Genomic DNA, 25,036 nt, shown 5'->3' on the forward strand with positions numbered 1-25,036 from the left:
GGGGCTGATTGGAGGGCGGTTTCTCTGGAATGTTCCTACGGTAGGGCACGCGCCCGTCCTCGGGCGGCGGGAAACTCGGCACCAGATGGCGCTCCTGCACCGAGAGCCAGAGCCGCGGCCTCTGGGGAGACCGGAAGGGGCGTCACTAGATCCCTTCCTTCCCGCCCGCCGCCGGAAATGTGCCGCAGCCAGCCTACCGTCCTGGATAGTAAGTCGGCTGGGCTGTTCCGAGTGAGGGCGGAGCCAAAACCGGAACCGAACCGCGAAAGCCGGGCCTCGGGGCGGAAGGCCAGGGTGGTGCCTGAAGGCTCTGGCTTCCGGTGCGCGGGCCTCTGTTGGCGGGAGTGCGAGGGGTGGGTCTTCCGTGTACGCTTGCGCACTTGGAGGACGTCAGTGCTGGCCGCGAGTGCGTCTTTCTACATGTTTGAACATTGGCTGGTTGGGAAAGGCGGAAATAGTGGCGCAATCGCTTTGTTTTGGTTTTTTTTTCTTTTCTTCCCATCCGCAAGGTCTGATTGTCTGGCTGCGAGTCAGAATTGTGGAAATCCTTGTGGAAAGTTAGTTGTAGAAGAGGTATACTCTAGGTATAGAGTTCTCTTAACCGTACGCGATCTGAGCTCGGCCCAGCCCCGGGATGGACCCCCGCCAACCCCTCTAAATCTTTGTGGCCTGATCCGTTTCTGTAAACATGTATTCTGAGGATGTGGAGATGACACAGCAAAATAGATGAAAAAATAGGTATTCGAATGGAATTCATTTTATTTTTGAATACTGACAAAAGGGTGTGTTTCGGCTTAAAATATTTTTTTTTTACTTCAAAAGAAAATTTTGCCTTTTTTCCTTGTTTGTAGTATAAGCACAAACCACTTTTAGTAGCTAGTCAGTAGTAGTTCATCAGTGCATTGGCTTTGAATTGGTTTTAGTTGTCTATACTACAAAGTAGATTGCAAAAAGTAAAACCAATGTAAATCTGTATCCACTTCTTATTTAACTTTGGACTAAGTATCAGTCGTACTAAGTTCTCCCCAAAATAAGTTTTCAGTCTTGATAAACAGTTGTGGGATTTTCAGAGGTCTTTGTTCTCTGTGGCTTACCTAAAAACAATAAATGCCTTTTAAATTTGTATAAATGGAATAGAAACTATAAGGTAGAAAAATGAGAGCAAGCAAGCAGTGAAGACAGGATGAAGAGAATTTGATGATCTGTAAAGCTAGCAAGAGCCTGGCAGCTCTGACTTCCTTTTGTAGGTCTTTCACTGAGTCAGGCTCCAACTAAACTGCAAAGACTTGTTAATCATGCATCCAAAGAGTGGTCTGCCTAAGCTATCTCACTGTTGTCCCTTTTTACATGTTCATGTAAAAGCCAAGTAGGAAATGTGGACAACATTGCCTGTCATTCAGCAGAGGTCAGAAGTAGGACAGGAGAAGGATACCCAAGGGGAAAAAAGAAAGCCATGCTGCAAGGTTTTAGAAAACATAAAGAGGAAGTCAGTGATAGATCTGGGAAAAGACTGGTTTATGTAAGAGAAAGGAAAATAGTTTTGTGCTTCAGATAACCAAGTGATATATCACTTCAGCCGTGGCTGGTTCTCATTCTAACGGCTTACTTACATACTAACTATTCTCATCGTCCCGGTACTTCATATCCAGCCAACCTCTCATCGAAGATTGTGGACTCTACTGAAAAGAAGTTTTTGACCGTGAACCAAGAATTTTTTCGTATTCCCGATACCTACCTTTATACTTCATACATCCATTTTAAAAGGATGTTGGGTCTTCCTGTCACATGGTGATCCTTGGTGTTTTCATTCTTTAATTTTGTGCTTTACTGGGTAAATTATGTTGTCTCTTTTTTATAGTGCCCATTCAAGAGAAAGTGTTTGAGACAATATGTCTTATAGCCCAGGCTGGTTTCAAACTCAGTCTTCCTGTCTCAGCCTCCCAAGTGTTACAATTACAGACTGTCATCATGCCTGGCTATGTTCAAAATTTTTGCATAATTTTTGCAGATATTTAAATTGAGTTGTTGGCTTTAAGTTGTAGGAGTTACCCATATATTATGTAAAAAGTGGAGTGGGATTTTCCCAACATTAGGCCTTTTTATTTTTCTTAGTAGTGTCTTCTGAAAAGAAACTTTGTTTTTCTAGGATTTTTATGTATTATACAGTGTTCACTAGCATAAAGCTTTTCATAAAGTCCTCTAATTTTCACAAATAACCTTTCACAAGGTTATTTTAGATATTCTGAGACCTTTAAACACAAATTTTAGAACTGACTTCAATTTCTGAAAACACCTGCTGAGGTATTGACTGAGATTCTATAGAATATATTACCTTTGGAAGAACTGACATCTTAAAAGTACTGAATTTGGGGCAGGGAGATGCTTCAGCAGGTAAGAGTGCTTATTCTTCAGCATGACCACTGGAGTTCTAGTCCCCAGTACCCACAAGAAAGCTGAACATGGCGGCAGGTGCTTGTAACCCCAGAATTCTGGGCTCAGAGGTAGAGACTTGCTGGCCAGCCAGCCAGCCTAGCTGAAACAGCAAGCATCTTCAGTGAGAGACCCTGTCCTAAGTGAACAAGACTGAGAGCGAAGAGGAAGACACACAAAGTCCTCTGGCCTCTGCAGGTGCAGGCACAGGTATCTGCACACACGCAAGCACCACACATAACAAACATACAAAATAAAAATACTAAATTTTCTACCATGAATGTGGCATATTTCTCCAACTTATTTTGATCTTTAATTTCTCTTGGTAATTTTCATTAAAATACATTTTATTATATTTACTCCTAAATATTAAATTCTTTTTATTTTAATTAAAAGAAGCATTTCATTACAACAGCATTAACCTATTCAATAACATTTTTCTGAGCTAGGGTACATCTCTTTCAAAATTGGCTGTACATTTCTAGGTTTACAGATGAATTATTACCCTTATATAATCTTTTACTCATTATAAACTCTATAAGACATAAAAGATCAGTTAGTGGGGCTAGCAGGATGACTCAGCAGTAAAGATACCTGCTACCATGCCTGATGACCTGAGTTCTATTTCTAATCTCTATATACATGACTATCACTGGTCACAGTCACCCACTTTCTGAGCTCCTTGGCATCTGAGCATAAATACAAACTCATCAGGTAGACTGCCTTCCTCTCCCACTAGAGCCTCCATACTCTGCTATCCCTGCCACTGTCCACTGTGCTGTCAGCACCCCCATCCATTCCCCCCTATCTGCCCTTCTAGTAAATCTAGTCAGCCAGAGGTCCCTGTTCCAGGAGGATCAGCTGTTCCTTATCAACGGCAATCCATTGTCAGTATTCCTTTGGATAGAATTGGGGTCTGCTGTTCATGTTTCCAGTAGTATGTTGGGTTACTGTCTGGAAGAGCCTTTATCCATCTTGGCCAAGAACTCGACTGAAGGTATCGCCTGTCTGGCTTTGCTGTTTGTCAAGTAACTTTTAGTTATATATATGTGTGTGTGCTCATGAAATTATACTGGCCCATTTAATCTTTGGTTATACTTCCCTTTTGGGTGTTTAAGGACATACCATTGGACCAGATAAACTGATTTGTTTTCACTCTTGAGGTCGTTTGAGGATCTGTTCCTCAGGGGTCCCGTGGGCTTGGGAGGAGCCCCTGGCTCCTTTCTTTTACCAGTTCCATCTACGTGAAGATAAGTCAAAGGTCCTGCTTGAACATTGTTGGCTTCTCTTGGAAGCATGGAGGAAATGATTCCTCTGTGTTGACCCTCCTCTTTATAGACTGGACACTGGTTCAAGTCCATCTGGTGGGGTCTCCTTGGCCTCCTTGATCAAGAGGTCAGATGACCCACCACCATTATAGGACAATTTGCAAGATGCTCATGATCCCTGGGAACTAATCGACCTAATATTAAATTTTTAAAAATTTTTGTATATATGAGTGTTTTGCCTGCATGTAGATAAGTGCACCATGTGCATGCAGTGCCCGTGGAGACCAGAAGAGGGCATTGCCCCTGGAACTGAAATTATGACCAGTTGTCAGCTGCCATGTAGCTCCTGGGGACTGAACTGGGGTCCTTTGCAAGAACAGCCAGTGCTCTTAACCACTGAGCCATCTCTTGAGCCCAAATTTAAAACTTTATCATAACTATTCCATTTAATTTTCCTACTTTATTTTCACTTGTAGAATTTTCATTTGATCCTTATATATAGAATCTACTTCTTGAGTGAAATTGTAATTTGTACCTGGTAACACCAACATTTGGATTATCTATAGACTTGTGTCTATTATCTTTTTCTTATCCCTGTTAGTAGGGATGGAATGCTATATTTGTTCATGAAAAAAAAGTTTAGAGTCAAGGATTATTTTTACTTTAATAAAGGATTTACTTTTGCATCTGTTAGGAAGATGTGCTGAGGACAGAGTACCTAATCTAATAAAGTACTGAGATTATTTCTCTCTGTTGGGCCTTATCTGTTACAGGTTCCTTGACTTCCTACTGTGGTCCTTTGTGTGATCCAACTAAAAACCTGAGGACTTTTTAAAGGTTCTCTCACTTTAGTGTGCCCTGAATACTAATTTTTATTTTCTTAGATGATAGGACTCCTGAAAACTGTGAACAGCGTAAGAACTGGCAAATGAGAAGGAGAAACAGCTGCATATGGGCAGAGTTCTCTGCATTTTTTCAGGACCTTTCCATTGCAAGATACCTTTAGAAAAGGTGTCTTCTTAATAAGAGGATAAGTCAAATCAAATGAAAAAAAAATTCTCTTCATCTCAGAGTCTCTGTAAATAAATTTAGAAGCTTGTGTGTGTGTGTGTGTGTGTGTGTGTGTGTGTGTGTGTGTGAGTCTCATCACTTTTATCTCTGAAAGTCAGAAACAATCCACAATATAGGACAGTAACCTTTTTTACTTCTAGAGGTGTTAGATGAGACTTTCTGAAGCAGATGTCCTGTGACTAATAAGTTCTTAGAAAGTCTTCATTCTTTTCAGGGTTTGCCTGTCTTTCCTCCTTACAGAGAAGAACCTTCTGCTTCTTCTACTGAGGGACTCAGATGCTTCTGTGTGCATATAAACCAAACATGATGCTGCAGTAGCTGTAAATCCTCTGTCACCTTATGTGCTCTTACAGTTTAAACATACGTTCTAGGAAGGCTGGAAGAGCTGCATCCTTTTTATAGGGAGATAGATAAATAAAAGATAGATAGATGATAGATAGATAGATAGATAGATAGATAGATAGATAGATAGATAGGATAGGGTAGATGAATGCCAATTAAAAATATATTCCCTATAAAGACATCTTAATTTCAAGGGAAAGGTATATAAAGTATTCCCCACATTTCTGTGGATGTGCTATAGAAAGATTCAAATGATCAGTTTCATCCTAAGTCTCCACTCCCCCACTTCCTGCCTGGGGTGGCTGGGAATGAGCAAGTTACTTCATTTTTTTTTGAACTTCATTTTCCCTGATTCTAACGACAATGTCAACTTTCTAGACTTGTTTGGGGGTTTAAAAAGATAGCATATGTAAAGTGCTTAATATACTTTATGATAAATTCTGTTACCTTTACAGTTACATAGAATGTCAGTTTTAATGTCAGAGACTAGTCACCCCAGCCATAACTTGTGCACAGAGCAACAATCTTTCACAGTCCATACAGTTTTCAGCTTGTTGCTATTACAATTTAATTCAGAAAACCTTGATTGAGCCTCTATAATGCTAAACATGACAGTGTTGTGATGGGATATAAAAACACTGAAAAAATAACCGCTTTAGCTCTGTTAGCATGTCCATTTTCTTGAAAACCATGTTCAGAACTGTTCTGAAACAGGTTGATCATCCAGTGTTCATTTGCTGGACTTTGTTGTATCTGTTTCTTGTTGCTATTTATTTCATATTGAAATAGTTTTTGCAACCTGAAATAAAATTTACTATAATAGGACGAAATAAAATTTGATGAGTTTTACCTAGAATAAAATTGAATAGAAAGCAGCTCCAATAGAGCGTCTCCACAGGAAGTTTTGTTATTAACAAAGTGCAATAATTTCACTTAGAAGACAAAAACAGCAAAAGAATCTTGAACTCAGATGTATTAGTAATTAGTTTTACTGTTACAAATAGTGAAGGACAGCTATCATCAAACATCACATTAAAGTTCGGTTCAGGCTTCTGGCAAAAGCAATTTCTTCTTCCTTTAAAGAGGGAAAGAGCCCACACACATGTATGGCCTTAAGCATACTGGTACCCATAGACATACAGAGAAACATATAGGCAGGCTGAGTAGACCAGGAACCCACATACAGGTGTACTTACCCAGACAACTGAACATTTACTGGCATGCATTTCTATAAGCAGTCTCTGTCACATACATACACAACTGGGTTGTTTTATAGTTGACTATTCACTGAAAGCACTATTTCCAGGTTTTCTCTTTTAATTTTGCTCTTAAGTTTAAAAGCTCCTTAAACACCAGATTCTTGGCTTCAGTGTTTGTCCTGTGTACTCTCCTCCCCATCTCTAATGTCTACCCAATTCTTTCCCCTCCAATGAAGCACATTAATTATATAGTAAAAAGGGACTAAGTAATTGACACCATTCTCAGATTGAGTAGGAAGACTCAACTCATGATAAAGTGTATTTCAGAATCAAACTTTGATTTTCTTTATTGGCATTTCATATTTATTTTCATATTTCTCATATCCTATAGAATAAATAGAGCTTAAAATGAATAATTTCTTATACTTAATGACCAGAAAGATATTCAGATGATACTACACCATTGAAATTCCTTAAGCTTGCTTTCAGACTGCATGATGTAATGGCATATGAAGTAATCACGGTACAATTTAATCATCTTACCATTTCCATCTGCATCATTTTGTTCCCACCTTTGAGTTATTACTTCTTTATGTCACTGAGGTTTAGCAATCACATATTGAATTTATTAACATGCACCTCTAAAGGGTGAAATGTCAAATCTACGGTCATTTTCCCATAACCCTGCTCTATGAATGTCTCAAAATCACCAGATAATTTTATTTCAGGTCACAATGAGGTCTGTCTATGGTGTTAAGTCTGACATCTACATGTTCCTTACAGGATTGCTCAGTCCTACATTCCAATAATTTAAGTATAGATTTTCTGGCAGTTATCTTGCCTCTCATAATGTGCTTAGATGGAATCAGTAAGACAAATGTGCCTTTTATTTCTCTGAATGGGGTTATTGTGGAGAAATAGGAAGAAGTCATAAATAAGAGGCAAAGTCCTCTTTATCCCCAAAGCACAAATGGTCATATTCAGGGCTGAAACACATTTACTTCAGCTTCTGTGATAAGAGAAATAATACAACTTTTTATGTGTAAAGTAAAATTGACCATAGTGCAAAAGCAACCAATATATTCTAAAGACTTTCTCCTCTTTTGTAAAAAAAATTTTGTACCAGGCTATTCTTATGCCTCTTTAAGTTATATAATTATTAATTATTTTTTTAATTGACATTTTCTCTTAATTATGTCTTTTGAATTTTTTTTAAGTTGGTAAAAAATAATTGTATTTTTGTCATTGACTCTCTGGCAAAAACATGCTTTTATCAAAGTGTATTTATACTAAATTATTATAATTAAAAATAATTTCATATAACTTTCTAAACTGTTTTTAAAACAGCAATATTAAAGGCAAATGAAGACAAGCTGAAATTTCCACTTTTGTTTTTATTTTTAGCTAATATTCAAAGTTGGTAAAAAATAATTGTATTTTTGTCATTGACTCTCTGGCAAAAACATGCTTTTATCAAAGTGTATTTATACTAAATTATTATAATTAAAAATAATTTCATATAACTTTCTAAACTGTTTTTAAAACAGCAATATTAAAGGCAAATGAAGACAAGCTGAAATTTCCACTTTTGTTTTTATTTTTAGCTAATATTCAAGTTTATGCAATAAACTAATTTTGCTTTTCATTGTATTTTTTCATAACTTGGAAAAATTTAAGTTGCTCAGCAGGGTACCCTATGGATAAAGGAAGTACAATAGAAATGAAATGTTTGTCCCCCTACAGACTACTGTTCATGATCTCAAATTGAAGGCATGAAAAATCTAATAAAAAATAAAGTACATGGCTTCAAATATCCTTAATGATTCATGATTACTTGATAAGCAAGAGACCTTTTTAAAACGTTGTATTTTAAAGTCTACCTGTTGAATTATGTTTAAAACAGGGAAAAAAAGCACATTTCTGTCTTCCTTCTTGACTAGATGTTTTCCTTTTAATACCTTCTTAACAATGGTTAGAGGCAACTTCAGGAGAGGAATGCCTCATCTGCTTAAGGCATATGACTCTCATTAAGCTTCAGTAAAGGAAGCTGTTCCTAGTCTGATACTTTGCATATTAATTTATAAAGGCCTCAAGTTTATGGTAAGTGGTCTAGGTGGGACGTGAATTTGTGCTATTATGCTCACAAAGAGAAATCTGAGAATGTAGTGAAAATGAAGTCAGCTTAGTATGATTTCAGGTTGCTGATAGGCTTTCTTCCCCCCCACCAATCCCCACTATGATATCATCACTTATCTCTGCTTAATCAATCACCAATTTTAAAAATCTGAACACAATAATAAAGTACAAGACATGACTTCCTTTCTAAGAACTTTAAAGAGTAATTGGAGAAAAGACATATAAGAAATATAACAAGCATGCAGTGGGTGGCCTCTCTTAGACTAGTGACAAAGAAGAGCTTGATAGCCAGTGTTTATTAAGGCCTGGCATGAGCCTGAACTTTAGACTCACTGTCTCTATTAGTCCTCATTGTTGTGATCAGGATGGCAGGGCAAGTCATTAAGCCACATGTCTATGTGTTTTCTATATCATTAATTTATAATAAAAGCAATTTTTGGAAATAGCATTCACAAAAGAAGGAGCAGAGGTAAGAGGGAGTTAAGTTCAAATTAAGTAGTGTTGACCCCTGGCTGGAGAGATGGCTCAGAAGTTAAGAGCAGTGGCTGCTCCTGCAGAGGAACCAGGTTTAGTTCTCAGTTCCCACATGGCAGCTAAGAACCATCTGGAACTCCAGTTCCAGGGGAATCCAGCACTCTCTTCTGACCTCCACAGACATTGCACACACATGGTATACTTACATGCATGCAGGCAAAACACTTATACACATAAAATAAAATCAGTAAAATTTTAAAGCATTTTAAAAAAGAAATGTCATACTGGTGACCATTATACGTCCTTAATTCATCTCATCCATTCATATACCAAGCATTGTCCAAGTACAGGGAAAACAAAAAAATAACATTTTTTTTCTTGAAGATGTTTAATCTAGGGAGAAAGAGTCATGTAGACAGATACTGTCACAAGGGTTTAAATCAAATAGGTACAAAATGATATGGGAACACAGAAGAGCCAATGATTCTGCTTCTGGGAAAAAGAAGCGTTCACAAAGGACGTGACCTTTAAAGTCGGTTTTGAAGGAAGTATAGTTTCAGGGGAAGGCATGAAGACAGTAAAAAGAATCATGTTCAAAGAACAGTAAGGATTTTTATCCGACTCTCACTGATGGGGCCTTGGAAATAATGGCAGCAGTGATGTATGGAAGTGGATGGGGGTGCTCAGATAGGAAGCCTCACATCAAGGAGTTTAATTTTTTGCTGTGGGTAATACAAACATGGGGATTATATTTTTATTGCTGTATTTTACAACTGGAAATGTTTAAAAATACAAGATTATAATTCCCAATTTTATATAAAAATTAACTTTGTATAACTATCTTTAAAAGTCCCAGAATATTCTCAGTAAAATAATTACCTATCTGTATTTGCTTCTTCAGTCAAGAATGCAACACCCACGTTTTTGTACATTTTTATAAAGTGTAAGTACCTGGGGACTGGAGAGATGACTCAGCAGTTAAGAGAAGTTTAACCCAGGTTTTGTTCTCAGCACCCACATGGTATTTAATAGCCATCCATAACTCGAGTCCAAGGGAGTCTGACACCTCTGCTGGCATTGCATGACATGGGTGAACTTACATCCATCCACACAGGCAGTACACTAATATACATAAAATAAAAAATATATTTTAATAAAAGTAACTATAATAGAAAAAAATCCCTACTGTCCTTATATGAAATTTGAACAAAAATTGGGAAGAAAATTTCATTGTTGATATCTTGTAATCATTAACTGATTTCTAAATGTGGCACAACTATTGAAAATCTTAAAACTAATATTTATTTACAGCAACTTTGGAGAATGACCTAAAGGATTACATTTTAAAACAATTATTTTTGGTCTGGAAGAAACCTTGTTTAAATAATATGTGAGCTACAAAAAGCAAGCAATTGATAATGACCCAGAAAAAAAAAATCAAAACTTGAAAAATCGGAAATTATTTCTAATGGCGATATGAAGTCGGAAAGTTTTCCAGTTGTTTACAATACCAAGATATTAAATTAATCCCTTAAAATTATTCACTTAAAATCTAGTTGTAGAAGTTAAAAATATAAGAAATAACTTGGTAAAGAACAAAACAGTGTGAATTTCCTCTGGTTGTGTCACTTTTTTTATCACAGAAGAAAACATTTCTCAGCTTCCGTTTGCAATGGTTCTAATAAAACACTTCTAAGAGTTGTCGTATTTATAACTCCTGTGGTTTGATCCTCAGAACACTCCGAAGGCAGAGCACATGCTGCCTATTTTCATTTTTTATATATCTGTCATTTGCTAACATAACAATAGATAACAAGATTTCATCACTTAATATGTGCCAAATGCTTTTTAAAAAGTGTTTTCCCTGGGGCTGCGTATGTAGATCAGTGAATGAGTGCTTTCTAGCATAGCGTCCCTGTCTTCAATTCCCAGCACCACAAAAGCGAAGCACAAAAGCCCCAAATGTTTTCCGTGTGTGAATTCCCTACAGTCTAAGGAGTTCAAACTACAGATCTGGTTTTACAAATGAAATATCTTAAGTACAGGGAGGTGAAGTAATTTGTTTATGCTACAGAGTGAGTGGGCACAGCAAGCTTTGAAACCAGCACTCTAGCTAAAGAGAAAGCATACTTACTGTGTGGTAACTAACAGGCTGTTTGTCACTGCTGTGATAGAATATCCATCAGCTACCTATTAAAAAGCAGTAGAAGTTCTGGAAGCTGGAAGGCCTAAGATCATGACACTGATAATGTGCTAGAACTTTCATGCTATATTGCTGCTTGGTAGGCAGAAGCGCAGAAGAGTCCGTGTGAGAGACAGAGCAAGAGGAGCTACTTTTATAGCAAGCTCATTTCTAGAACAAAAACTCTAATCATTAATGAGGCAGAGCCCTCATCACCTGATTGTTCTGAATGATCCCACCTCTTAATCAAGTTACAATGGCGATTGCATTTCCACATGGGTCTTGGAAGGGATATTCAAACCATAGCACTAACTGTAAAAATCAAATTTGCAGTCTTGGGGAGGATATAGGAAGAGAATACTATGGAAACAAATACTGAATATTCACTCTGTTTCAGGCACTATGTTAGATTAAAGCTTGTGTTTATCCTTACAGAACAAAAATATACAAATATATGTCACAGGCTTCCCGTGAGCATTGGCGATTAGGCTGAGGCTGAATATGTTGGATGATTTATCTTGGTATTGATTTTGTCTAATCTAAGGCCTACAATCTTTCCACGAAACAAGAAAAACCAAATTAAGAACAAATATGACTTTTTGATAGCAAATATGACTTTCAAAATGTAAGAATATACTATCTGCTAATAATTTGAATATTTGTGTTTACATATTTATATATACTTCTGAGATAAGTCCTCACTGTGTAACCCAGGCTGCGATCTCTAGTCTCAGTCTCCCAAGTGCTGTGATTACAAGTGTGCATTACTACATCCAACTCAGTGTTACATTATATAAAAATACATAGGTGTTACATAAAAGAACAGAACAAAATCCAGAGGGAGAAATAAAGCACTGTTAGGGTCTGAAAATGAAATGTCCTCCACAAACTTTCCAGTCGGTGGCCCCATTTGGAGAGGGGTTGGACACTTTAGGATTCAAGGCCTAACTAGTAAAAGTAGGTTACTGGGAGTATGCCCTAGAAAGAAGTACCTTGTCCTTGGCCTCTTCTTGGGCTTCCTACCTCTTGGCTACCATCGTGTAAGCTGCTCTACTCTACCACGCCCTTGTCATCATGGATGACTGAAATTATGAGTTGACATCTTTCCTTGCTCAGGTATTTTGTCATGATGATGTATGTTTGACTAACACAAGCACCTTTTTCAAAGTTCTCTGAATTTTTCAAATGTAAATGTAAATTTGCATAAAATGTGAATTTTGTTACCTTATTTGCAAATATATGCATCACTTTCATATTTAAAAGAAACTTTTAGTTTCATGTCTATTTTATGTAACATTTTCTTTCTAGAAAAATTTAACAGAAGATAAAAATGAATAAAGACCAAAAATAGCAAAGAGAATACCAGCTAGTCCAATTCAGCAAGATTTAAAAGGAATTGCTGAACACAGTTGATTTCATAAGCATAATGATAGTTTTAAAATTGCAGTAATAATTATAAATCTATTACTGTACTTCATTATCAAGACCCATTATCTAAAGAACATTTGATAAATTCCAACTTTCATTTTGATAATCTTAAAAGACAGTAAGATTACTTTGATAATATAGAAGTACAAAGTTTATTTTTGTAAGATTAATATAGTTTATAAAATAAATTAAGGCGATACAATTGTCTTAAAGAAAAAGCACTTCTTACAGTTCAACTTTTCATACTAAAATCTGTGATCAAAAGAATGGAGCTTGGGCCTGAGAGATAGCTCAGTGAGGAAAGGCACTTCCCTGAATATCTGAATGCCATTGATTCTGGAAAGTTGTCCTCTCACTTCCACCCACACATATGAAATGGCACATACATGAAGTAAATAAATGAATGTAAAAAAATTTAAAAAGAATAGAGCTGCCCAGTGAAACAAAAGCATACTGTATAGCTATCATCATCCTTAAATGGAAAACATTGAAAGGTTTTTTGGGGGTTTTTTAGTTTGTTTTTTTAATTATTTTATGTGTATGCGTGTAGTGCCTACATGTAAGGTAAGTACACCTATGTTGTGCAATGCCCACAGAGGACAGAAGAGACTGCCGGATCCCCTAGAACTAGAGTTATGGACACTTGTTAGCTGTCATGTGGGTGCTGGGAATCAAACCCTGGTCTTCTGTAAGAACAGTCAGTGTTCTTAACCACTGAACCATCTTCCAGCCCCTGAAAGGTTATTTTTAAAACCTGAGAAAAGACTGAGGTGTACGCTCTTACCTGTTTAGTCAATAATGACTGGACACCCTAGCCAGTGCAATAAGGAAAATAAAAGAAAGAAAAGTACACGGACTAGAAAGGAAGTAGAACCATCGTTAGTTTCAGATGTAAAATTATACAGGCAACTCCAAGGGAAAAATGTTTTTAAATATACACACTTTAAATGAATAAAGCATGTAAACTAAAAGACTGGCTTATGAATATATATGGATACAATAGTAACTAAGACAAATCAATTGAATTTTTATTATCATTAGAACACAGGAAATCCAATTTATTAAAGGATATTCCTTATAGCAGCATAAAATATATAAATACCATAGCATACTTCCGAAAAGCACTATACAAGCACTTTATAGCTCTAAAAAGCTTTTGGTTCACAATAGTCAATTTCTCCAGATTCAGCTTGATTTTCCCATCTCCACACATACTCATTATCTATTAGGCTAACAGGATCACAAGCCCATTAACTAGCTGACAGTCAATAATGGAAGAGATTCTTGCTGGAATTTAGACAGGAGAAGTCATGGAGGTGGGGCTGGGCCAGGATCCAAAGAGAAACATGACAGCTCAGTATAGTGATGCATGCCTGCAATCCCAACACTCAGGGGGTTGAAGTAGGAGGACCACCATGAGCTTGAGTACAACCTAGGATATAGAGAGACTGTTTAAAGAGGAGGAGGGAATGAGGATAAAGAAGGTGGGAAGGAGAGAGAGAGAATGCTGAAGTAATAAAATCACTGAAAAGAACTGAAACCTTAGTTTTTATTTGCAATATTATCTTAGTCAAATAACCTATACTCTAGGAATCCTTTTCTAAAATCAAGCCAAGAAATCACACACACACACACACACACACACACACACACACACACACAGTTACTGAAAGAAAAAGGTAGTAGACAGGCAAATATCAGATGGAAGAGCTTGCATTTCATATTCTGGTACTGGATAGTTTCATTTTCCCTGAATCAGAGAATCAGATACAGGGCTAACTGCACCTAGACTAATTGGCAGAGATGAGCATCCTCGGTGATGAAAACAGAGCAGTGATCGCTGGTCAGCTCAATAGCCAGGTTCTATCCTCACCTCTCCTGACTGCCTTTCCCTGAAGTCCGAATTTTCTGCTTTTTCCCCTCTCAAATTAAGAAAATTCATATTGTTTAGTTATTGTGTGCATGAAATAGTACATGGGCTCATTAGCTTCCTTATGGCCTTTTCACAAAGGCAGAAGTCTAACCTCATTTTCTGTGTGTCCTTTAAACTCTTTCCTGGCACATCTTAACATACTAAAGTTTTATGTCAAAAAAATATGTAAGTATGAATACATCACACAGCGTGCATCAAAAATATTAACTTACTACCACCATTACCACCAGCATTCTTTGCCCCATAGGGCAGTTGTTTCTAGCATCAAAATGAGAGAAATACAATCTTTAAGCAACACATTTAAAGGTTCTGCTTAAACGTGGCATATTCATATGTACTCACATTTCTTTGATGAAATCTGCCAGATACAAAGAACTCTGAGGTACCTGCCCAAAAGTATTGTTTTACAGGTGAACTTAGATTAGGGAAGCAAACTCTAGTGTAAAGAAGCTAACATTTGGCGGGCTGGATTCACAGATAAGTCTGATTATCCTAGATTTCTTCCCCTGCCCCGCCAACCAAACCAACCAATTTTTATGAGTAAACTTTTAGCTGAATGAAAACTTTACATTTCCTAACTTCTACAGAACCTGATATAAGATAAACCAAGACAGAACATCAAAATAAACAATTTTAGATACTTAAATAGCTTAGACATACAGAGTTGTGGGGAACATTATTAGAAAATTACACCAGTTCAGAATTTGCTTCCTATTATTGAAAATCTTTTCTTGGACTTGGAAAATTTAGGATTCTATTTATGCTGATATATTTTAAATCATTTTACTTGGATAGCTAACCTTCATAAATATATTTTTTTAATTTTATTATTTTTATTTTATGTGTATGAGTGTATTGCTTGCATGTATGTAAGTGTACATGTGTCCTGCAGTGCCCATGGAGGTCAGAAGAGGGCGTTGGACCCCCTTGAACTGGAGTTACAGATGGCTGTTAGCTGCCATGTGTGTGCTGGGAACTGAACCCAGGTCCTCTGCAAGAGCAGCCAGTGCTCTTAACTGCTGAGCCATTCCTCAAACTTGCATAAATATAATTCAAAGTTTACTCCCCACTCTTAAAACATATGGTCTGCAATCATAGATCATAAGGCTACAGAGCATAATGAGCTGAAAGAGTCAAATTTTATTTCATTAGAAGGAACAATTCAAGAAGATTGCTTATTGTACAACATGGTGACTATGGTTAATAAATAGCATACTGGAAAATTGCTCAGAGAAAACATTTTAAGTCTGTGAGGTAATGCATATATTAATTACTTCGATTTAGCCTTCGTACAATGCATGTGTATTTATTTTACAACATTGCTAAACAACATAAATATATATTTATGTTTGTCAATTAAAAAATTAACCAGCCTTATAAATCCATAAAAGCACTTTTGTTGTCCTTCCTTTTTTTGTACTGGAGCTCAAATTCAGAGTGTTTTGCTTGCTAAGCAAGCTCTCACTGAACTGTATCTCTAATCTCTTTTTAACTTTTTCTTTTGAACTAGGATTTCACTAAGTGGCCCAGGATTTGAATTTATCCTAGGCAATCCTTGAACTTGTTATCCCTCTGCCTCAGCCTTCTGCATAGGTGGTATTATCGGTCTATGCCACCAGGTCTGGCTTGGTTTTGCTTTCGAAAATATACCTATATAGTAATAGAGTTTACCTTGATAGAGTAAAATTAGTTTTCACTTAGAAACAAGTTTTCAGGCTTTATTAAGACTGATCCCATTAAAATACTAATGTTTAAGATTTTCATATTTTATGTTAACCTTTACAGCCATTGTGGTTTTTAAATGCATTTTTATTGATATAAAGTCATTTATCTGAATTATTGTATAGGAATACTTATTTGTATGTGAAAAAAAATTTACGTTCATTTTTCTGTAAGGTTCTAGAAACCTGCTGAGTACTATTTTTAAAAGACCAGAAGAAAGGAAATTGTAGAAACAGACCTAGAAACGTCTAGAGCCTTGATGGTGTATCAAGCCAAATGTCAGCGGGAGCTCAACCAAGAATGAAGGTGGGTAGCTTTGTTACAGAGGGTGCTGTACGGCAGCCCTCACCCTCCCACACAAACACAGTGCTATCACCAAAGTCAGGTCAGCACCACAGTCACTTTTTCTACTTTTATTCTTGTTGCTTTCTAAATTTAACATTGAAGTGAACCAGTTTTTATAAATTTCTAACCAAAACATATTTTATTATTAATATTTACAAAATTGGAAATACAGTTTTGCTATAAGAATAAAATGGTCAGACTCATTTGAAAGGTAGAGCCAGTCAGGCAGTTGCATGCATGGCAATTAATTTCTCCGTTGGAAGTGGAAATGTATGCTTCAGTTGCAAATTTCCTTGACTGTTAGTAGAAAAGTAATTTAATGAAATATTCTGTTTCTTGCAGTTCAGGGGTTCAGAAAGGAATTTAAGATTGTGTAATACATCTTTTTTTAAAAAAAAAAACTATTGATATTGACTACACCTTATTTTACTATGACCTTTGCCCTCATAGTCATAAATAATACTTAGAGATGTTATTGGTGCACTTTTGGTTTTCTAGAAATGAGGAAAAATTGGCCATACTTTCTTGTGTGTGTGTGTGTGTGTGTGTGTGTGTGTGTGCATTCATATAAATGTTCAAGAGTGTGTAAATGTGTGCTCATGTGTTTCAAGGTCAGAGGATGATGATATGTGTCTGCCTCCATTGTGCTCCACCTTATTTTTTGAAACACAGCTCTTCATAAACTTGGAATTCATCAATTTGGCTAAACTGACTAGCCAAGAAAGACAAGGGGAGCCTCCTGTCTCTGCCTCGCCAGCACTGGGATTGGAAGTGTGTGCTGCTGTGCCAGGCTTTTCTATGGATGCTAGAGATTGTACGCAGGCCTTCATGCTTGTACTCACTGAGCAATCTCTCCAAATCCATGACTAGACTTCATCATGGATATTTTTCAAGTCTGAATCAGATTTATAACGTTCTTATTACTATTTTAATTTTTTTCACTTAAAAATTGAGCCAAAAGGATATCTTAAGTATTGAGCATTGTTGGATATAGAAATCTTAATATTCTGTAAGATTTTATATAATTGCTTATGCTTCTCGATTTCTGATGTGAGTGCCTTAGGAGTGCTTTATCACGTAAAAAAATAATAATTTCATGAGTTGATTTGAAAGCCAAACATTGTACATTCTCCTAATAGAAAACAAGAGAAACCAAAACTACCTTCAGGGATAAATTAAGAGTTCCTTACAAAGGTATAGATTATGTCAAAACTAGGGGAAACTAATCTTTCCAGAATGAGCCGTTGTCCAGCCATTTGCTAAAAGATCTTGGGCCTTCTCAGACAAATGCAACCACTACCAATCTACAGAAAGCCATAGAAGAGGCTTGGGGGACAAAACCCAGCCTATTTCATCTTCTAACTTTCTGGGAATCTCCCATTGACTGGCTCTATGAAGAAATCATCACTCCAGTGATGCATCCTGCAGAAACTGTACCCCACAGAACAGGCTGAATACCATGAGCATAACAATTTCAGATGGTCAAGTGGAAAATATCAGCATGTATTATAATAAAAATAGCATTGTTAGCTATTAGGACTAAATATGTTATATGTTCCAGGCATGGAGCTAAGCTGCTTATACCTACTGCAAATATTACAACAACCCTGTGGGCAATTATTATCTTTGTTTTTTAAAAAACCTGGTCTTCACTGCAATAGAGTATTAATGTGACTTTCATTTAGCAGATGAGAAAGATCAAGAATTAATAAAGGTAAGTGATTTTCTCAAAATGGTCAAACCATCTCCAAAAACCAGGTCTGTGTACCTTCTTCCACAACACGACACCAAGGGTACAAAAGGGCTTGGAGAACTTTTATAATGCCTTTTGAATAGGGTAATACATGTTACCATGTGAAAGAAGCTAATCTGAAAAGGCAGTGTGACTTCAGAAGCAAGAAGTTCTGTCAAAATAGAGGAAATGGTGAAAAGAATAACAAATGGTTGCAGGAGCCAGGCGAGGCCAGGATGAATGTAGAAGGTGCACAGTGGGTTTTCAGGGCAGAGAAATCACTTTGAATGATTCTACAGTTGTGGATATCTTCATACATTTGTCGGAACCCACAGAATGCACACCGTCAAGAGTGAACCCTACTGCAAATAACAGACCTTGGGTGATTTTGATGTGCCATTGTGGCTTCATCACATGTAACAAATTACCATTTTGGTGGGGAATATTGCTGGTGGGGGAGGCTATACTTGCAGGGTTGAGAGCAACCCTGTACCTTCCTCTCAATTTACTGGGAACTTAAAATGGTATTAAAATGTATAATTTACTTTTAAAGTGCTTTCTGACAACACAGCAGACAGTAGCAGGGATATCAGAGTATAAGGGAGGGTGCTATCTGGGAAGTGGGTGTAAAAATAAATAAATAAATTTTTTAAAAATGTAATTTTTTTCCCCTGATGAGCACATTTGGACATTTCTCTGATGTTAACTGAACATTAAAAATGCTCAAAAAAAGGCAAAACCACTATATTTTAAATATATTTATCGTGACCCACATTTTGTTTCCTTTTAGTAAGAATGGGTGATTGATAACAAATTTTATACCCAGTTTCTTTCTTGAAGTTTTCCTAGCCCTCAATAAAGTATTTACTGCATATTGGTTTTTTTAAGACTGAAAATATAAAAGTTAAAAGGGAGATAGTAATTATCTTAGTGGGATGCTAAAGCTATTCCTTATTACCTCTTAAGGGAGTTTATTTATTAAAGAAGCATTTGGCACCTCTTTTAACCACTTTCCCAATAGTTTTTTAAAATTTGTTTCTTTGTTTCATAGAAAGGTCTTAATTGTGTTGGGCCAGATAATTTATTTCTAAATTAGCTCATGCAGGATAGGAACAGAGTAATTTTGTAAGTTATGTAAACTATCAAAAGTTTAAAATTTTCTGGCCCATTCACAAAATATCATTGAGCTTTCAATTCTAGGTTTTTTTTAAATTTTGTCTTATAAGACAGGGTCTTACTATGTAGCCCAGGATAGCCTTGAACTTGTGATCCTCCTACCTCAACCTTTGGAATGCTGGGGTTATAGGTAGGAATCACCTTGTCCAGTTTCTTAATCAATTCTTAATGGTATAGGGAATTGTAAAGTTAGAAAGACAGACAGACAGACAGATCTCAGATGTTAACACTGGGATCTATGTAGCTTCTGCAAATATTTTATCTCTTTACCACCAATATGTCATGAGCATTCTTGCCAATGTTCACCTATAAGGCGGCAGCAAGCAGATAAGCAATCCCTCAGAAATAGGCACATTCACGTGAATCTTGAGGCAGATAGATTTGGATTCAAAAAGTGTCCCTTGATGTTTTCCTATTTCAGGGAATAGTTTTTAGAGGAACCATCTCATTTCTGGTTCCTCTGACTATCGTGATAGAGAACACTGTTACTGGCCAAACTTCTTTCAAGATAGGATACAATTTTTTTCCATACCAATTTATATGAGCTTGTTACTCTAGTTGTTAGGGTCAGAGCCTGGGCTGTGGCAGCCCTAACAAGTTAGTCTTGGCCACTGGTCCTCAACAGGTCAATTAAAGAGACAAAGTAATAGTGAAAAGTGGAAAAAAGAGATGTATTCAGCATGGCCACATTAGGAAGAGGAACAAAGAAGTCCAATAACCCTCCAAGTCTATCTCAAGGGTCTTGACAGGAGGTTTATATTTAGATAGAAGGCACAATATCTGGATAACTAAGAGGTCCTAGTCAAGATGTGGCCCCACCCAGCATCATTGTTTCAACTCCAGTCTCTCTTAAAATGTGGTCTGACAAGTTGTCAGAACTTTATGAAATCTCTTACTGGGAGACAAACTCCGTCTTTGGCTGGTACCAGGACTCCAGCTTGTTTCTTCTCCCAGAATTCGACTCCTGTGGAAATTCCAGCTTCTTGGGGTCCATTGTTTTGGTAATCTAATAGTCAAAGGGAGGACACATGTGTCCCTTTATATTTTCTGCATTTCTACCAGGATGGTTATATACCTAATGTGAGCTCATTTCTATGCTTTATTGTCATTTTCTTCTTTTCTCAGGCTAGCCTACAAAATTTCATCTAATTTCACCCATATGTATGTGATGTGTAGAATTCATTGTTTGTAGAGCATGTCTGAGGAACACTTACTTGTTTCTGAATATAGACTTGGCTACCAAACAAAGGACTCTCTGCTTCTACCAAATACTGAGCACAAGGCCTCTAGCAGTTCAAGGCAGTGTTAGTTTGAGGCTAACATTGCAAGGATAGAGGTTAAAAGTGTTTAATCTTTATCACTTGTATTAGTCAGTGTTCTGTTACTGTTACAAAATACCTAACATAATCAACTTTAAGAAAGGAAGGTTTGGGGCTGGAGAGAGATGGCTCAACAGTTAAGAGCACTGACTGCTCTTGCAGAGGACCCGAGTTCGATTCCCAGCACCCACATGATGGCTACGAACCATCCTTAACTCCAGTTCCAGAGGAATCTGAAGCCCTCTCTGACCCCCTTGGGCATTGCATGACACGGGCACTCACATACATGCAGGCAATACACTCGTACACATAAAAAATAAAAATAATAAGTAAAATATTAAGAAAATAAAATTTAAAAAGGAAGGTTTGCGTGAGTTTTCAGTCCCTTGTCAGTTGGCCCGTTGTTCTTTTGCCTCTAGTATATATCATGGTGATATGATGTACTCCAGGAAGCTTTTGCCTTAAAGCCAGAAAAGAGAGGAAAAGAAAGAGCCTGAGGTCCTAATACCCCATTCAAGGACTTGCCCTCCAAATTACCAGAAGCTCCCTACCAGGCCCCACCTTTTTTTTTTAACTTTTACAAAAACTTTATTGAGAATTTCATACATGTAAGGTGTTTTGATAAAATCCATGCCCACTCCCCCCCTTCCAACACCTCCCATATCTCCACATCACTTTTTTCTTTCTTTTTTTTTCTTCTTTCATTTACTTATTTTTATGGGGCTTTTGGGTACTCTAACATTCCCCCCTCTGAAGAGGTATGTTGCTAACAGTCACAAGGACATTTTGACTTTTAGCCAAGAAACTGGCTACATTTCTTTACCCTACATTATCCTAACGGCCTACATTCCCCTGCCTAGCCAATTCCTATCTCCTATTCTTATCACACCATCCTCTGAAGAGGTTACCCAAATTGCTACCCTAACTGCCTAGCCAATTCCTACCTCCTATTCTTATCACACCATCCTCTGAAGGGGTTACCCAAATTGCTGATAGGAAATCAGGACACACACTGCCCTGGCTTCTTCCATGCTGAACCGAGATGCAGGGTGAGGCAATTGGGGTACCACTTCAGTGGGTCTATATAAAAGACTTCCAAATTGCATAACTTTTAACTCTAGGGGGGAAAGAAAGTCCTTGAATCATGAATAGGAGATGTGAAGGAGAAGTAAAGGCAAGAGTAATTAGCATTACAAGTTCTAGACAGGGAACTAGAAAAAAGTCAGGACAAGGCAATTTTCAAATGTTCATATGAGAGTTCATTGGAATTTATTGACAAGGGCTTCCAAAAGCATCCTTCTATTGGGTTCTTCCTCATTTTTCTTTTGTCTTCCAAGGCTGGACTAGTTGGCTGGGAAGGGTGGCTGGATACTCAGGTGAGGGTCCAGTGACCCTGTTTGGCGCTCCTTTAATGAATGAGCACATCTGTCAACAAGCCCAATTGTAACTATGTTTAGTTATCAGGTTCAACCAAATTTGTGACGATGGTAGTTATTTTATGCAGAAGGGACTGCTGTATAGCATCATCTTATTAAAAGAACCTAGAATTTAAAAGGATTTGGTGCTAGGAGCCACATATGAGGGAGAACATAAATTGATTTTTTCTGAGTCTGTCTCCCATAGCCCAGCTGGCCTGGACCAAGCTCACCTTGAACTCTAATTCATTTTTGCACTTAAGGTTCTTTGAGGCGTCTGTTCCTCAGGGGTCACATGGGCTTGGGAGGAGCTCCTGGCTCCTTTCTTTTACCAGTTCCATCTATGTGAAGATAAGTCAAAGGTCCTGTTCAACCATGTCTGGCTTCACTTGGAAGGATGAATGAGATGTTTCCTCTAAATTGACCCTCCTCTTTGTAGACTGGACACTGGTACGAGTCCATCTTGTGGGGTTTTCATGTCCTCCTTGAACAAGAGGACAGGTGACCCACCACAGTTACAGGACATTTCGAGAGATGTTCCATAGTCCCCTGGAACTTGGTCAACCTTGGAGCAGGCCCCACCTTTTAAATTGCTCACCACCTCCCAGGAGTACCACAAACTTTAGACCAAGCTTAAATACATAGACTGTTATGGGAACACTTATATAGACTATAGCACTATGATCAAGACCTCAATGTACATTCAGTGGGAAATGTCCAAAGCTGGGAATATCTGCTTCGACTTTGTAGTATTGCTTACTCCATTCTCCTTAGACATCCCGATATGGACAAATTGAGGGGGGGATTGCTGCTGCTAATAGCCTCTCATAGGAATGAGGTATGGGAACAGTTCTGGACTAACTGGGAAATTAAATATTTCCACCAAACAACAAGACAAAGACTTGAGTACAGATGACAGCTAGAGCTACCACTTGTTAATTCTATGCCATGCCCAAGGGCCTCCTCTTCTAGCTTGCATAAAGATCATCTGCTCAACAAATGGTGAGTCCTTAAAGTACAGCACATCAGACAAGATGTGTTCAAGTCTTTATGGAAAACATCACATAGGCTACCATGGCTGTGAAATGACTAAATGACAGTCTGACCAGGTCAACAGAGACAACAAAAAGTCCTAGGTTTGGGCCGTGTGTGTGTGTGTGTGTGTGTGTGTGTGTGTACAAGTGCATGTGTACATGGAGGTCAATATCAGTGTCTTCCTGAGAGGTGCTCCACCTTATTTTTTGGGACAGTCTCTCACTGAATGTGGAGCTTACATTTTGTTAGGTTGTCAGGCCAGCAAGTCTCAGGGATCCTTCTGTCTCTGCCTCCCAGTGCTAGGGGATTACAGGTGCTTGCATCCCTGAGTAACTTTTTACATAGGTTCTAGGGGTCCAAGCTCAGGTTTTCGTGGTTGCACAGCAAGCACTTTACCAATTGAACCATCTCTCTAGCCTCCCTGGGCTATAAATTTTTAAGTCACATAAGCCAAGGCCAAAGGGGCTTCAGCTGGAAAATCTGATGCTGTCCTAGCTCTGGCTTTAGCTTAATGTTCTCAACTTGAAAGAACGGGCCTGGCACATTCTCAGGACAGTGACTCATGTGCAGTTTTTGACTGTTTTTAGTTCACAGACTCATGAGGGTGGAGTAGGCAGGACTGGGTGATGCAGGGAGTTGTATACTGAGCAGAGATCAGTAACCTATGAACTGCTTTCTAGAACTGCATCTGCAGTTCTTGTGGTCCTGAACCCTGTGCGACTATCTGATTGTCTTGGCATGTGTGATGACCTTCAAACACAGTACACTAAGTCTTCTCCTTTCTTAGCTGAAGGCACTTTCAGTCAGCTGTATTCTAACCACAAAATCATTCTAGTTTTAGTCCTTTCTTTAAATGTGTGTTTACTGTCAACAAACCCATCTTCTGCTAATAACTAAAAACATTTTTACACCTCCCCTTGATATTCCTAATGTAATTACTCTGCATAAAGTATCTGGTACCTTGAAATGTAGCCTATTGACTGGTCTGTCTGCCTTTAACATCAATATCACTTATCCATTATCTCCAATACAAATGTGATGATCTTTTTAAAAATCTGAATCTGAGCCTGCTATGTTGGCATATGCATATAATCCTAGCACTTGGAAGACTGAGGAAGGAGAATGCCAATGTACCCCATAGTGAATTCATGGCTAGCCTGGGCTATATAGTATACATTTTGTTAGGTTGGCAGGCCAGCAAGTAAGACTCTATCTCAGAAAATCAAAACAAAAAAGAGTTAACTCTCATTGTATGCCTATTATATGGGAAATAATGCCTTCACATTGTCTTTGGTAGAAAAATCAAATTGTCTGTGTTTGTTAAAGAAGGCTCTTCACAATGTGACTTGCTCCTCTAGCCTTCTTTCGTTCTCCCCTGACTTCTCCTTACTGCTTCAGCCATACCAGAGTGTATTTAGATCCTTAGATCTTTACTCCTCTTCCTTGTATTTACATCAGTTGCACGTTTCCTCAGAAATTCCCTGTCTCCTCCTTGGTTCCCTTTACTGGATCTGCAAGGCTCTGCCTGTAGAAGAACCTTGTTCTTTTAGCATTTATTGTCTTGTCGCCATTACTGTATTTCATTTGTCTTCATGGTACTCGAGGCAATTGGACATCTAGACTATGGCATTTATCTTATAAGCTCAGCGATGGACAAATTAACTGGATAAAGCAGGCCTTCGTGGAATGATTAAACATGTTGTATGCTGTGGTTTTTCCAGCTTGTAGGCTCTCCTGTCTGCTATGTACTAGTGACAGGATTTGCTCAGATACATACAAACCAAAGTTTTGGTGAGATACTAAAACTGGAAAGGAAGATGGATATATAT

The 25,036-nt window shown here is 37.7% G+C and overlaps 1 protein-coding gene across 1 annotated transcript in view; it reads left to right on the forward strand.

Annotated features, from left to right (window-relative positions):
- Nucleotides 1–16,414: 16,414 nt before the first annotated feature.
- Nucleotides 16,415–25,036, forward strand: part of Stard13 (StAR related lipid transfer domain containing 13) — a 384,230-nt gene continuing 375,608 nt past the window's right edge. The window contains exon 1 of the mRNA XM_029559655.1: nucleotides 16,415–16,491. Coding sequence (XP_029415515.1) covers nucleotides 16,462–16,491 — 30 coding nt within the window. The 5' untranslated portion in view covers nucleotides 16,415–16,461. The remainder of the gene's footprint in view (nucleotides 16,492–25,036) is intronic.

This window comes from Nannospalax galili, unplaced genomic scaffold (assembly GCF_000622305.1).
Source record: "Nannospalax galili isolate Female #2095 unplaced genomic scaffold, S.galili_v1.0 scaffold768, whole genome shotgun sequence".
Classification (NCBI taxonomy): domain Eukaryota; kingdom Metazoa; phylum Chordata; class Mammalia; order Rodentia; family Spalacidae; genus Nannospalax; species Nannospalax galili.